General features: G+C 33.1%; 1 protein-coding gene across 1 annotated transcript in view; it reads left to right on the top strand.

The window, feature by feature from the left end:
• Positions 1-16,513, top strand: part of CSMD3 (CUB and Sushi multiple domains 3) — a 795,885-nt gene that overhangs the window by 752,212 nt on the left and 27,160 nt on the right. The window contains exons 51-55 of the mRNA XM_069081309.1: positions 3,254-3,433; positions 5,128-5,301; positions 9,159-9,332; positions 10,731-10,804; positions 15,269-15,380. Coding sequence (XP_068937410.1) covers positions 3,254-3,433; positions 5,128-5,301; positions 9,159-9,332; positions 10,731-10,804; positions 15,269-15,380 — 714 coding nt within the window. The remainder of the gene's footprint in view (positions 1-3,253; positions 3,434-5,127; positions 5,302-9,158; positions 9,333-10,730; positions 10,805-15,268; positions 15,381-16,513) is intronic.

Below are 16,513 nucleotides of genomic sequence, written 5' to 3' on the forward strand. Positions count from 1 at the left end.
TGTTCTACTTTGTCACAGCCATACAGAATAGATTTAGAAATGATCTCTTTTCTCATCAATAATCATAAGGGGAAAATCATCAAGCATTCAAAACTTTAATTGAGAAGATAGAAGTAAGTACTGTACTCAGTGGGTATGATTTCAGCAGTCTGTCTTGAGGGCTGGGGGGTAGAGAGAGAATCCTGCATACAATTTTTTAATTGAAATAATTGTTCAAGGTCTTAATTCCTCATAATTTAAACTGATTAGAAAAGAACAAAAGGAATCTTGACTTGTATCATTTTAATAGTAAGTTAATAATGAAATAAATTCAGTTTAAATACTGTAATGTATATGTAAGTATAAAGTCAGTATGATGCCCTAATAAAAATTTCTTAAATTAAAATGTTATTTATTTTAGAAATTTACTTCTTGTTCACTTTGTGAATGACTCATAAAGAGATCCAGACACTAGGCATTGAGTTAAAAGATCTAAATTAAAATCCCAGTTTTGAGCCTTACTAGCTATGTGACTAGTAAAATCACTTAATGTTCTAAGTTACATTAAGAAGGGGAGACTAATAATAGCTGGTGTGTGTGTGTGTGTGTATAGTAATAGCTGGTATATATATTTGTGTGTATGTATATATATATATATATTTGTGTATATATACATATTATATATAAATTAAGATTTTTGCATACTTAATGATTTCCCCCTTATGATTATTGATGAGAAAAGAGATAATTTCTAAATCTATTCTGTATGGATATGACAAAGTAGAACAAGCAAAGAAATAAAACTGTTTATTTTCCATAATAGACACATTTCTATTTACAGAATAAAAGTGTATTAAGTAAAGAAATACCCACCCAGTGTGTGTGTGTGTGTGTGTGTGTGTGTATGACATTAAGGTTTGCAAACTATTTTATGTATATCATCTCATTTGATTAAGTGACTTGGTCAAAGTCACAAAACTAAATTAAGTATCAGAAGCTGTATTTGAACTGACTCTAGTCTATCAGTCTGTCCAAATGCACCATCTAGATTCCTAGTCCTTATTGTCTTGCTATGTCATTTATGAGGAAGGTTTTATGTAAAAGATACTATGCAATATAAATGTGAATTATTAGTTCACAGAAATAAAGTAGAATGCACATATCCTACATGATTTTTTATCAGAAAGCAAAAAATAAACATGTCTTAGTTCTGAAAAAACACACACTTAAGTTCTTGGCCAAATCAGTTGCATGAAAATGTCTATCCTCTTTGCTTCATTAAAAATGTTACTTGTGCTATTTTATTTTTTTATTCTTAATTTATGAAATAACACAAGCATCTCCATAACCTAGCAGAATAAAAAAGATGATTACATAAGAAACTGCAAATCTATTATGTATAACTTATTATTCCTTTTAAATATATAATGCATTTATCTTGTCATTTTCTTTTTTTCCCTTCTTTTTCTTCTCTTCCTCTCTGCTTCCCAAGAGATGGCTACCATTAAACACAAATCCCAAGAGATGGCTACCATTAAACACAAATATGTGTGTGTGTCTGTGTGTGTGTGTCTTCCTTCATAGATCCTTTGTATTAATTTGGGTGTTTATAATAGTTAAAATGATTTAGTCATTCAAAGTTGTTCTTAAAACAATATTGTTGTTACTGTATATAATGTTCTTTTGGTTCTGTTCATTTCACTCTGCATTACTTCATGCAAGTCTGAGTTTTTCTGCAGTCAACCAGTTCATCATTTCTTATGGTACAGTAGTATTCTTTCACAATCATATACCACAACTTGTTCAGCCATTCCTCAACTGATAGGCTTCCCTGCGATTTTCAGTTCTTTGCTACCACAAAAAGAGCTACAATATTTAGGTTATTTTCCTTATTTCTTAATCATCTTTGGACATAGATCTAGGAGTGGTATTGCTGGAAGAACCTGCAGTCTCAAGGCCACAGGCTCCCCACCCTGGTCATAGGCAATTTAATAACTCTTTGGGCAAAATTCCAGATTGGGCTCCAAAATGGTTGGATCAGTTCACAGTTCCACTAACAGTGACTTAGTGTCCCAATTTTTCCACATCCTCTCCAAAACTTGTTACTTTCCCTTTCAATCATTTTAACCAATCTTATAGGTGTAAAATAATATCTCAAGGTTGTTTTAATTTGCATTTCTCTAATCAAAAGTTATTTAGAGCATTTTTGTATGACTATAAATGGTATTGATTTCATCATCAGAAAACTGCCGGTTCATATCCTTTGACCATTTATCAATTGGGGAATAGCTCATATTTTTATAGTTTTGACAAAGTTCTTTATATATTTGAGATATGGGACCTTTATATGAGAAACTGTCTATTAAAATTCATTTTCAAATGTTTGTTTTATGTGTAAGCTACTTCAAGACCTTTTGAACACTGGCAAAATATAAATCTTTTAAAAATGGCAACAATAATTATGAGCCATCCTCTAATCTGCAGTGGTACATATGATATGAAAGTGTCCATTTGGAGATCCTTAGGGCAGATATAGTGGAAGAAAGTGACTCAAAATATCTAGTCACTAAGTCAAGTGGTCTACTTAATAGCAAATATCTTCCCTGAGAAGAGTATAGTTGAAGCTTTCTCCAAATTCTTCATAACATCACATAATATTTGTGTCATACTTTTAGGTTTATAAAACCTTTTACACTATTTCATGCGTTATCTCACTTGATCCTCATAAAGGCCTTGTGGAGGTATGTTAGCACAAGAATTGTCTTTATAGGATCATAGAATCATAAATATAGAATTAGTGGAAAGCTTAGAGGTCATCTAACACCAAATCCCTTATTTTACAGAGGAGGAAACTGAGGCTGAGAGACACTAAGTCGTTTGGTCAAAGTCAGACCTCTAATAAATGACAAAGCTAAGACTCAAATCTATGTTTTGAATTCCAGTTTCAGAGTTCTTTCAAGTATACCTGATCCTCTTGGAAATATTCCTAGTGGACTTGATATTTAACTGACCAGAAGCCATAGCAGCAAGTATTATCTTGAATTTACAATCTCTAAAACCTAAACTTTTTAGCTTTTCAGACATATGCAGAGAATTGACAATAATAATCAATGTTTGGGTAGTGAGGAGTTTTCAGTAGGAAATTTAAATGGGTATGTAGTTATGATGAACATGTTTCTCAGTTAATTGTGATGTCTACCATATGTTTCCAACCCTAGTCCATAAAAATACATGACCACATTAACCATCTGTTCCCCAACTTCAATTCTTACAGTTATCAGTTGTGGGGATCCAGGTATACCTGCCAATGGAATGAGATATGGAGATGATTATGTGGTTGGACAAAATGTCACTTATATGTGCCAGCCAGGCTATACGATGGAATTGAATGGCTCCAGAATTCGGACTTGCACTACTAATGGCACCTGGAGTGGGACAATGCCAACTTGTAAAGGTGTGATCCTGTTTCTTGAATATTTGTACTTGATGTTTGTCATATTTTCTTAGATTTTTATATAAGTAAATGTAAAAGTATCTAAACCTTTTATGAATATCTTTTCATTTTATTTTCCTTGGGTGGGAAAGCAGCCTCTGCAGAGATAAAATTGACGTTTGTCTTGTCATATAAAAGGTTTATTTTGAACATCCTTTTTTAATCCATATAATTATAAAGCCTACTGAAAGCTGACTACAATTATTTACTTTGATTGAGGGAGCTTAGTCTAATGATTAACAAAGGACTTCAGTCCATTAGTTCTAATTTCAATTTAATTTGCTAGCTTTGAATTGCTGACAATTGGAATGACTTTCTAAAGACATGGAAAGTACAGTCTATACCATATCTAAGAACTACATTGAATTAGATCAAGATTTTTCAGAGAAGTGGTCAAGAACATGCTGCTTTAAAATTATGTATGTGTATATACGTGGGGTTGGGGGGCCTGAGGGTATGATTTATTTCTCTAGTGCTGGGGCTTAATATCCTTGTCCTTCAGTTTTTAACGTTTGAAGAAATCGTTCAAGTCATTTTGCCACCTTTAAATATGAATTAATGTACTAGATTGGTATAGGATATTATCAGTTACTCAAATTATTTCTTAAATCATCCTGGTTTGGATCATTTTTGTTGTTATTTGTGGGAATATGACATCTAGTGCTATTCATCTGTCTAAAAGGACTATGTGCTGATATCTAATTAGTTGGGTGACAATGAAGTGTTTAATATGTTCTTTTTTTCTTCTCCTTTGTGTTCACTGACTCGGAAGACTGTAACATTCAATGAGAATTTGAACTCTATTGATGAAATAGTTTACATTATAATTGAACAAATTTTTAAAACTAATTTTTCGTTCTCTTGTAATGACAATGGAAACAAAACTGTTAATTGTGGTAAAAATTATTCACAACTATTTGACACTTTACCCAATAATTTCTCATTTTATTTTAAAGTTGATACCTCTTCTTTTGTTTTTCTACTCTCATTTATTCATCTCTCTCCTTTTTGTTGTTCCCATCTTATAGTTAAATGGGATTAAGCTAATTCATGATCAGCTTTTTAAAAAGCTTCAAAAAGAAAAACAAAACAAGGGGTAGAAAAAAAAAAGAATATGGTGGTGTGGGGTTTACAATCCATAGCATTAATCCTCTTCATAAGTATTGTTAAAGAAACCAAGCAATTTTGGTGAAGTACATAATCTCTCTTATTTGGGGGAAAAAATAAAACGAGAAAACCAAATGCCTTAGAGCTACTTCTAAATTCTGGGTTTCTTGCTTGACAGAAGGACACTTACACTGTGTTTATCTAAGCAATACTTCTCTCTAATGTGTCTAAAGGTCATAGTTAACTAATTTTCAGATAAAGTTAATAGTTTATCTGATACAGTATGGTTTATAGGAGGTCACTTTATGTTCTCCATCCACTAGATGTTGGGAAACCTGCTATTTTATAAGAGAAACCCTGATAACCATATTTATATCCTTAAGAAATAGTTGCAACCCCAAAACAGAAATGCTGTCAGGGAAATAAAACATGTTACCACCATATTGTCCTCCAAAAAGGTTAAATGAGCACATATGGTTCTTTTATGGATATTTTATACCCAAGATATTTACAGCAGCTGTGTCTAATTGCTTTTAATGTAATTACAGCTGTTACCTGCACAACTCCTCCTCAGATCTCTAATGGAAGACTGGAAGGAACAAATTTTGACTGGGGATTTAGTATTAGCTACATCTGTTCTCCAGGCTATGAACTATCCTTTCCTGCTGTTTTGACCTGTGTAGGGAATGGAACCTGGAGCGGGGAAGTACCACAGTGCTTACGTAAGTATTTTTTTCATGTAAAAAGGATGACCATTTTCTGGGTTAAAAAAATATTGATGATCCCCCAGTTTATAAGAGTTACTTCTTTTTTTAAGTGTTCCTTTGTTCTTTTTTTGTCCTACTAAACTGAAAATTAAAATGGGGACAGAATTCAGTGATAGTGGATGTAAAAATACAGCTAGAATTCCTACAAAGCAACTTAATGCTCTCAGCTAACCTGTTTCCACTGACCAATGAAATTATAGACTAAAATGTGAGTTCTATATGTGAAAACTACTTATATCCTTTAGATAATATATTTACAAGGAGAGAGACCTGCTTAAAAGTTCATATCAAGCAAAAGATTGAAATCTGCTGAATTTGATTATGCTGAAATCTGATTATGCTTGACTCAGGTCACCTTAACTTTGAAAAATGTTGTAAATGATTTACTCCTAAAAGTTGCTTTGAAAATAAATCCCTGCCAATTTTCCTTCATTTTTTTCACATCAAATCTGGTTTTTATTATTATCTTTTGTTATGATAATGGCAGCAGTGATAGATTTTAAATTGTTGAAGACTTCATAAGATTTATAACTTCTTAATATAGAGATTTCTATATACAGTGCAGTTTTTCTTTTAAAGATGTTACCATTTTTATTCATGCGAAACCATCACATTAAGTATCATTTAGAATAAAACATTTTTCCTTTTTAGAATAGAACATGAATTATGGTAGCAGTGTCACTCCTGAGGACAATGTGTTTTTAACATTCAATCTAGAGGAACCTTATATGAAGTGCATTCATTGATGTTTTATTTGCATGTTCAGTTTTCTAATCCTGTTGAGGCTGTTTCATTATACCATAAGTTTAATATTATGCAGGGAGTAGGAAGAGGATAGACATAAGAGTCACATTATTAGTTCGCTGGGATTTTGACATAGTGGATTCCTTGTAGGCTAAGGAGGCTCTTCAAACATAGTGGCAAATGCCAGTGACTCCTGTCATATGAAGAATGAATCAGTCCAATTAAGTTACTTTAACAGACATTTATTAAGCGTCTTGTATACGTCAGACATTGTACTAAACACTAGGGATAGAGAGAAAAGTAAAAACAGCCCTCCCTCCAAGAAATATATTATCAAACACTGGAGCAAGCATTCAGATAACTGCACACAAACCAGAGAGAGAGGTTAACTTAGAAGTAATAGCACAGGGAAAGCACTGGTGTTAGCGGAGCAGGGTTCTTACTGTAGAAGAATTAGTTTTGGCTGAGACTTCCGAAAAGCCAAAGAAGTCAGGCAGTGAAGGAGAGAATTCCAGCTATGGGAGATAGCCGGTAAAAATGCCCAGATTTGGGAGATGAAGTATTTTGAGGAAGAAATACCAAAGCAGGTCAGAATGGCTTAATGTTAGGAGTAAAGTGTAAGAAGACTGTAATGCAGAGAGGAGGGAGGGAAGTTAGAAAGAAATTCCTTATAGAAAATTCAATAGAGATATGTTTCATTTATATGTGTGCATACATTTGTTTATCTGTATCTATTTATCTGTGTTTCTACATATACACAGTGTCACAAAAATCATAGTGCAGGTTTAGGTTTTGATAATCTCAAAACGTTATATATATGTACATATATACACATGGGTACACACCTATACATGCATACATGTGTGTGTCTGTATATATTTACGTGTGTGTTATATGAACATACACACACATTCTTTCATGTATTTTAATTTTAATCAAATTTTAATATTTTAGGGAATTTCTATTTTACCTTGGGGGTAATGGGAATACACTGGTGTTTATTGATGTGGGTGAGGTGTGTGACATGGTCAGAACTTTGCTTTAGGAAGATCAGTTGGAGGGAGGGAGGAAAGGGGGAGAGAGGGAGAGAGAAAAAGAGGGAAAGGGAGAGAAAGTCAGAAACACAGAGAGAGACAGAGAGGAAGAAGAGGAGGAGCAGGAGGAGGAGGAATGGGGAAAGCACTGTTAAAATTGGAGGAAACAGTTATGGAGGAAGCTTATCCTAGCAATATATATTTTTGTGGAAAAAGAAAAAAGAGTTTGATGTAGCTAAGTGTAGGCAAAATTGATGGGGGGGGGGTTACTAAGGAAACAGGCTATGAAAAAGAGTACTCATAAGCATGATTTGGTGAATTGAAATATGCAAAACTATGTTTGGAAATCAGCAGCCAGAGGTTCAGGGATGTTATGTAGACAGAGAATTGATAACATCTGAAAAGAGAATAAAGCAATATAGCTTAATAAAAAGAACACTAGTAAAGGAATAAATATGGCAAGTTACAATACTTATTCTGGCGCTAACTTACAGTTAGATCAGCTGGGGGTACAAGGGATAGAGTGATGAACCTGGAGTAAGGAGCTCATCTTCCTAAGTTCAAATTTGGTCTCAGATACTTACTAGCTGTGTGACCCTGGGCAAGTCATTTCATCTGATTTGCCTCAGTTTCTTCATCTGTAAAATCAGCTGGAGAAGGATATGGCAAACCACCCCAGTATCTTTGCCAAGAAAGCCCTAAATGAGGTGTTGGATATAACTGAAATGATAGAGCAACAGCAGGCAGTCAACAAACATTGATTAAGTACCTGCTAAATGCTGGGAGCAAAAAGAAAGGCAAAAACATTGTCTTTGCCCACAAGGACCTCACATTCTGATGTGAGAAACAGCATGCTAACAAGCCATGTACATAAAAATGTATACAATATGAATGCAAGGTGTTTTAGAGAGAAGGGACTAGAACTGTGAACTTAACTTCTACCTGGTCTCATTTTCTTTATTTGTAAAACAAGGTGAAATGATCTTGACAGCTGCTTCTAAATTGAATTTTATGATTTGTTTTAAAAAATATGAGACTTAATTCCATTCGGCTCTAAACTAAGTCAGACTTCTTACATGGGGCATAAAGTAGACAAAAAGGCCTTTGTGTATACACACCTTGTTTCTGTGAGTATCTCAAAAGATGTATGATCATAGTTTTAGAGTTGGAAAGGATCTAGAAATCATCACGTCAAAGCCCCTTATTTTACAGACAATGAAACTGAGGCCCAAAGAGGTAAAGTTACCTGCCTAAGGTCACACAACTCATATGTTTCTCAGGCAAGAAAAGTCCAAGGTTTTCCTGGCTGCAAACTGTAGCCACTATACCATCTTTCTGAAGAGGAGAACAGAGAGATCTAGGTTTCTGTTTCTGGGTTTAACTCAGTCAAAAGAAGTATTCTTTTTCAGGAATATTTGTATCTGGATGGAAGAAATAATACTAATAAATACTTTCATACATATATTTAAATTTTGCTAAACAATTCAATAAGACTGAAAAATTATTATGAATTATTTGAAATAGTTAAATATAGTTACATGGCACATAATATGTCTTCTTGTCTCCATCAAATTTATCTTTTTCTATAGACAGATATATACATATGTGTAAATAAATAAGAAAAAAACTACTAAACTAAAAGTTATTGTTGTATATTATTCTCTTGAATGACATTTTAATAACAGCGATTATCTTAAAGTTATTAAATAATATTTTTCTGGTTGTTCATTTTCAGGCAGGTAGGTCATTCAGGTGATAGAACTGGATTAAGTTGGTCAGGAAACCATGAGTTCACATCCAGCCTCAGACACTGGCTTTGTGACCCATAACAAATCACTTCTATTGCACTCTCCTCGTTTTCCTCAGCTATAAAACAAGTGTAATAATAATGCCTACCTCATAACACTATTGTGAGATTCAAATGAGATACTATTTGTAAAGTGCTTTGTAAACCCTTAAGACTATAAATAAGTTTATTAAAATATAAATAAAATCTAAACTTTTTTATGTCATGCTTTTTTTCCCACCTTATAGCAAAATTTTGTGGTGACCCTGGAGTTCCTGCGCAAGGAAAAAGAGAAGGCAAAAGCTTCATCTACCAATCAGAAGTCTCCTTTAGCTGTAATGCCCCTTTTATTTTAGTGGGATCAAGCACTAGAATATGCCAAGCTGATGGAACTTGGAGTGGTTCATCACCACATTGTATAGGTAAAGAACAATCCTGTGCTCAATCATTTTGGAATTACTAACTGCTAAAAAATAAAAAACCAAAACAAAACCAGCACATTGTTTTGGGGGGAATGTTTTGTTAGCCTTGAGATGAGCATACATTTAGGAAAAGTTTAATGTGAGGAAATAACTCTAGGATACTATGAAATGGGTATTTTGAGAATTTTCTTTTTTTTAAATCACTTTCCCTGAAAAAAATTATTGGAAATAATCTTATCAATAGAATGCATAAAAAGAAGAAACACCTGAGTGTTTGGAATATTGGATTACAGATATTTAGGAATTTTCACATATTTATTCTAGATAAGATTAAACAATATGGAAAAGGAACAAAAATTATATGTAGCCATGTTCTACTTGATTAATTGACAAGATTTTTTTTGTTTTTTGACTTAAAAAGCCATCTTAGAAAATCCTATACCCAGCAGTGAATATACCTATGCCAAAAGTGTCAGCAAATTCAGGTCAAATCCCAAATGTCATTCTTAATGCTTAAGTATTTATTTCTAGAGAAATTTTGGCTTGTGAAGGGATGGAGCGGTCTCCTCTGATAGCAAATATAATTCTTGTTGACCTGGCTCCATATGTGAATTTTTTATAAATAAAAATTTTCTTTTTTTTTCCTTTAAAAACAATGTAAGAATTAGATATCAGATATAAATATCAAAATTGAGTAAATTTTCAAAATGTCTATTGGCCATCAATTTCATATTCTAGCATCTGAACTGGGGAAACTTGTCAATAAGTAATGGATAAAAGTTTCTGTTGGTTTTGTTGGACCAGGAAGTAAAAAGAAAAGGAGAGCAATCTACCTTCCTACACATTAGCATTGTGTATGTATATAATTTATCCATCCCTTTACCCAGAGGCTCAGAAGGAGATCATGCATATTTCTGGGCATTATTGTCCTCAGTTTCACTTTTCTATACCATTCTCAAAACAGTTGTCACTGGCTGCTACAAAGAAAGCAAGAGGCCTAAGCATAACTCATCATGCATATACTTGGCAATTAAAAATCTTCAGAGAATCACTTTAACAAGCCCTATTTGACTGAGAAAGAAAATATATATTGCTAACACTGTTACCACCACAGTATCATACCCTTTTCCAATCCACTGAAGGCCCTCAATACTTATGTAACCATCAAAAGATGATCACATTGGATGCATTTAAATGGACCACTGGTCTCATTCACTAATCTCTAAGAACATTACATTATTGTTTGATTTTAGTTTTACATAATCTGTGAAATGTTATCATGTTAATCATACTTCCACTGGGTCCAATCAACCACAGTTAATTTAAAACTGAAATATATGACAGATATAGATTTATTTTAACTTTCAGAGGCATAATTTGCTTTTAACTTTACTTCAGAGCCCACCCGCACATCATGTGAAAACCCAGGAGTACCACGTCATGGATCACAGAACAATACATTCGGATTTCAAGTGGGTATTTTAAATATGTGTTTCAAAAAATGGTTTATATTTGACAATTCATATCTAATTAGAAAGTTTATGCTTTATCTTTGAAAAGCAAAGCAAGCCACAAAATTGCTTTTGTTTTGACATCTTTTTGCTAAAGAAATGGTGTATTTATATTCATTTATTTTTATAGAATTCTAATTAGAATAATTTAAAGTTATTCAATCCAGATGTTTGCACAAAGCCATCTCAGATTTATATGTAGTCTACCTTTAAAGATCTGACAGCATTATTTAGTAGCAATCCCTATTTTTTAATAATTCTCATTATTAGAAATGTCTTGCTTTTCAAACTTCTTTTATCTGGAGTAAAAATTCCACTTCTTTAAACTTGTTCTTGGAGATCTTTTTTCCTTCTTCCATATACCTCCTCTGAGATATACATATATATATATATATATATATATATATATATATAATGTACACACACATATCTTAATGTGCAGAGACACAAATTGATAACAATGCTAGTTTTTAACTTGGAGAATGAAAAAAGTCTATCCAATTAGTTGTTTCTCAGCTTAAGCTCAGACATATCAAACCTTTTTATAAAGCCCCATTCACTGCAACTTTTTCTTCTTTTTCAATAATGAAAGTACTTTGTTTTTGTGTGTTCTCTGTCACTTATATAAATGCTTGTCAACAGTTTACACACCTAGAAATGTCAGCAGCTTATAAAGACTTTTTAGCTTCAGGACAGAAATTTTCTGCTTAAATAAGAATTAGGAATGATGTGAGTCTAGACATTCATAAGTTCAGCTCCACTGACGCAAATTCACAAAAATTCAGATAGGTACACCCGGAAGACATTTTTACTGCATTGCTTCCACTTAGACACACATTTATAAATACAGAGAAAAGGTACACAGGCAACCACTGTAATGGAGGTTGCAGTGGGGGGAAAAAGAGATCAAAGGAAGGATAAAAATGTTACATGAGAAATGTCAAATGGAAAACAAGAATTAACTGAAGGAAAAATAGAGAAAACACAACACAAGAGGCAGTAGGTAACTAGATAGTTTAGGCACCATGAAAATAGAGACAAGAGTTGAACAGGTAGAAAAAGGTGTGATCTTGGAATTTAAGTATGAAGTTAGCCAGGATAGGACTTCTTTAAGACAAAGAGTGAACAAAGACTTACTTTGGACATTCAGCAAAGTAATAATGAATTGCTAGTTTGAGATATTTTCTTAGACATTGTTATTGATGTGGGAACACAATTTAACCATAACCTATTATCATGCAACATGTAGTTGGATTGTTATAATAGAATTCTTTAGCATGTTCAGTCATGTGTAGCAGACATTCTTGCTCTGTCTTTTTCCAATTTAGGTTTTAAGTAGAGATTCAGCAACTTTTCCATTTAAGGAGCCAAAAGGGAGCCAAAGTGCATACTGAATTCAGAAAAGGAAATAGCCAATTTATTACATTCCCCAGTTGTAATCTGTGGCAGAGTTTTCCCTGGCAGTGCTATTTTGTATGAAATTCAATGTGAAACTGAAGAACAGTCATTTTAAAAAGAAGTACTCATCAAAGGTGCCATATTGCTGTTGCTAAGAATAGTTTTCATTTATCTACAATTCAGTCGCAGCATGGGCATTGATTTCATAGCTTTTCCAATAGTTCCAGTATACTTGAATCCTGTCCAGGTGTTAACAAAAGAGTAAGAAAGTGCCTCCATCTCTGTTATATCAGTTTTCATAGAAGGCTTCAGAGTCACAGTTACTTAAAAGCATTTATCAGTTCATCTAAATTCCATGAAATGGATGACTAACCAATTGTATTGACCCTCATCCTACAGACAGATAAACCAAAACAGGGATTACATGATTTGCTTTAGTCACAAAACAAATCAGTGTCAGAGTCCTGCAAAGAACACCCAGTAGATCTCATACTGCCTCATAATTTCACCAAAGATGAACAATTGAGGTTTTTCATTTGGAGAATAGGATAGCTATAAAGTGAAATTAATAGAAAAATTGACAGACCATTTTTAAATGCCATCAAAAGATTTAAAATTAATTAAATTAGGCAAGATTTATGACAGAACATAGAAATAAATTGTTCATATTTCTTTACATTTCCTTTAAACAATTTAACCCTTCTCAACCATAATCCTGAACTTATAGAAGTAAAGTCTTCTAATGACAGCATGGAATGATACTTATATTCATTGAATGTCATAAAAAACTCCAACAACAATTATACTATCTTTCACTCTGATATAATTTACAAAATTTATGACATAAAAAGTGGCAACATCCAATAAGAAATATAATTTCTCTAATGCTTTTATTTGTAAACCACTTCCCAAATTATGACATTTGACTTTTTTTTTGCTTTTTTGGAGGGTGGAAGGCAGGGCAATTTAGGTTAAGTGACTTGCCCAAGGTCACAGGGCTAGTAAGTGTTAAGTGTCTGAGGCCAGATTTGAACTCAGGTCCTCCTGACTCCAGGTTTGGTGCTCTATTCACTGCATCACCTAGCTGCCCCAATAATTTTGTTTTACCAGCAAACTGACATAGTAAAAGCAATCAGTGTTTTTAAATTACATATATATAAAGAGAAGTGACACCAACCATTGGCAAACTCTGAGTATACATACATGCAAAAGTTATGTGTCCTAAAAGGTTTGAGTCTCTCTAGATTTCTGCTCAGTATAATAGTTTATAAATTTTTAAAAAATCAAATACATGGTATTACAAAGAAGCAAATTATGTTAACATATAGTTATCAAATTATTTTTAAAGTTCACAGACACCAGATTAAGAATTTCTGCTTTAATGGGATGACATGATAAAATACTAGGCAACCAAGTCATTTACCACAAACTTGCTACAAAATAAAAATAATGTGTATTAAACTCTGTTAAAGCCTAAATAAATAGATAGACTGATAGATATGGTGAATTATCATGATCAAGATTAATGAAGCATTGGGGTGGTTAGGTAGCACAGTGAATTGAGCTCCAGCCCAGGAGTCAGGAGGACCTGAGTTCAAATCCAAATCCAACCTCAGATACTTAACACAACTAGCCATGTGACCTTGGGAATGTCATTTAACCCCAATTGCCCTACCTTCCCCTCTCCAAAAAGCAAAAAAAAAAAAAGATTAATGAATTGCAAACTAAGTTGTTAAAAAGAGAAACAAACGAAGGCCATAATAAAGATATTATCTATTAAAAATGTCTCTATGGATATGTTCAATTATCAATTAGCAAAATTCATACCATGCCAGTTTAAAAGAGTTGTTGATGTGAGAATTCATTTCAGTGGATTTTAAATTGTTTATGTAGTGTATTTGTTATTATTCAAACCACTCTAGCATCTTTGCCAAGAAAACCCCAAGTGGAGTCACAAAAAGCAGGACGTGACTTAAACCACTGAAAAACAACCAAAAAGAGCAAATCTACATGATAATCCTTCCAAGTAACTGAGGACAGCCCAGCTAGCTGGATTTAATTTTACAAAACAGCCTGAATTATTTACATAATTTAATTATATTAACTAGATTAATTAATTTCACCCGTACTCCACACCCTGGCATGTTTTTGTGGGGGTTTTTTCCAAGTTAAAAATGACCATCCAACTTATTAGAGTCCTTAAAATGAACTTAGTGTGAACTAAAAGTTTTGGCTAAACATGTAGTTTGACCAGTCTGGCATATGTGTGTTTATACGTGTATGTACATACATACACGCACCCACGTGTATGTGTGTGTGAAAGTGATTCTTAAAGCACTAAAAGACCAAATAAATTCTATAGGTTACCATATCAAATTACAGACACTTCTCAGACTTATATTGCACTTGAACTCCTAGTTCTTTTTCCCATGAATTGCTGGCTAGCCCTCAATTGGGTCTAAACTCCTTAGTCATTACTCAAGACTGTCTTCATTTTCAACTCTATCTGCCTTTCCCCTAATTTAGCTCCCTGTGTTCTAACTAAAGTGATCTGCAACCTTCTTCCATCAATATTCCTATATCTGTATCTTTGCTTATATTCTTTTCTCCATGAGAAAAGCCTTTCCCTTCCTCTGTGTTTATCCAAGTCTTGACCTTCCTTTGAAATTTAGGTCAAACCTTACTACTCTGATGTAGTTTTCCTGTTTCCCTAATGGTGGTTCCCTCTTCTGAATGGCTTTAGCATGTATAGCCTTCGTCATTTCTTAAAGCTTAGCATACATCCTTACTTGCTATATATTCACTAACTGCTTCTTGTGTGATTACAAGGATACATAATTTTATTAGATATTTAGGTTGTATTATCCTCTTTTAATATTTATTGTTCTGTTTTTTTTTCTAATTTTCCCCACAAAGATTCATATTTTAAAATATTTTTTCCTCTAGGGTTTAGTGTAACTTCATCCTGGAGATGATGAAAATTTCTTTGGAATGATGCTCTTTTTTCCCCCCTGGATTTTTAAATAGGTAGGAAATGTTGTACAGTTTCATTGCAAAAAAGGACACCTCCTACAAGGTTCAACAACACGGACTTGCCTTCCTGACCTCACATGGAGTGGAATTCAGCCTGAATGTATTCGTGAGTATTGGTTGTAGGAAAATCGACCTATTTTTTGTCTCCCTCATATTTGAAAATTTTTAATAAGTACAATATGGATATCTTTTATTTTCTTGAGTTGGTTATTATAAAAGTATTCGTCACTCAATTTTTTACTCATTTTTCAGAGTCATTATATCTTTGGAAAAAAACACAAAATATAACTAAAAATGTATTACCACATTTTTCATTCTTTTTAAAGCCCTTTTAATAATCACAACAATAATTGATATTTATGTAGAACTTTAAAGTTTCCAAAGCACATTCATGTGTTATCCTATTCAATCCTCACAACTGCCCTGTGAGTTAAGAACTGTGGTTCTTTTTATTCCCATTTTACAAGTTAAAAAAAATGAGTTTCAGAAAATTCCAGTGATTTCTTTTTTAAGTCTATCTGTTATACTAATAATTAGAAAGACAGTCTATAAAGGATCAGTTTCAGCCTTCAACCTCTAAGATCTTGAGATGCTGACTGAAATAGGAAGAGAATATGAGTTTGTTTGGCAACCAAGAGGATCTTTGGCTTTAAGGCCTTTCCTGAATACAAGTCTCATCCTCTAAAAATGTCCTGGCCTTGATTTGCTTCCTAAGGAAGGTCACAATCCTAAATGACACCCCAAGGTTTGAAATATAAGCAAGAATGTGTGTGTGTGTGTGTGTGTGTGTGTGTGTGTGTTTGTTTCCCTGGGCTTTTTGTTTGTTTTGTTTTAGTGGAAGTAAGAAAGAGGAGAGAGGAAATCAGATAAAAGCATTTCTGCATAACAGCTTGAATCACTGTAGAAATAAAGGCCCTGTTAAGTAAAGAAAAAGGCTATTTTGCTTTAGTAGAATGTATTTTTCACATTGGTCTCTCTATATGGGAGACTTTAGTGTTACAATATTAGAAAAGACATAATCTAATATACACAGTCTTTGGATGTTAACATAATTTTATGTAGGAAAAATCTTAGGATAAAGAATCATTTTTCATAAATATACCATTTTATTTTTATGTTATTCCTTAGGATGATGGTTACCAAACAAGTGCATTCATTTGCTCATCAAAAGCCATTGTATTGGACTTAAAAGTTGCATTATCTGTGGCTCCTAAACTATTTTCCATGGGGAAATATTTA

The sequence above is a fragment of the Petaurus breviceps genome, unplaced genomic scaffold (genome assembly GCF_028583685.1).
Source record: "Petaurus breviceps papuanus isolate PSGF00001 unplaced genomic scaffold, PetGlider_PUasm1.0 98, whole genome shotgun sequence".
NCBI classification, from domain to species: domain Eukaryota; kingdom Metazoa; phylum Chordata; class Mammalia; order Diprotodontia; family Petauridae; genus Petaurus; species Petaurus breviceps.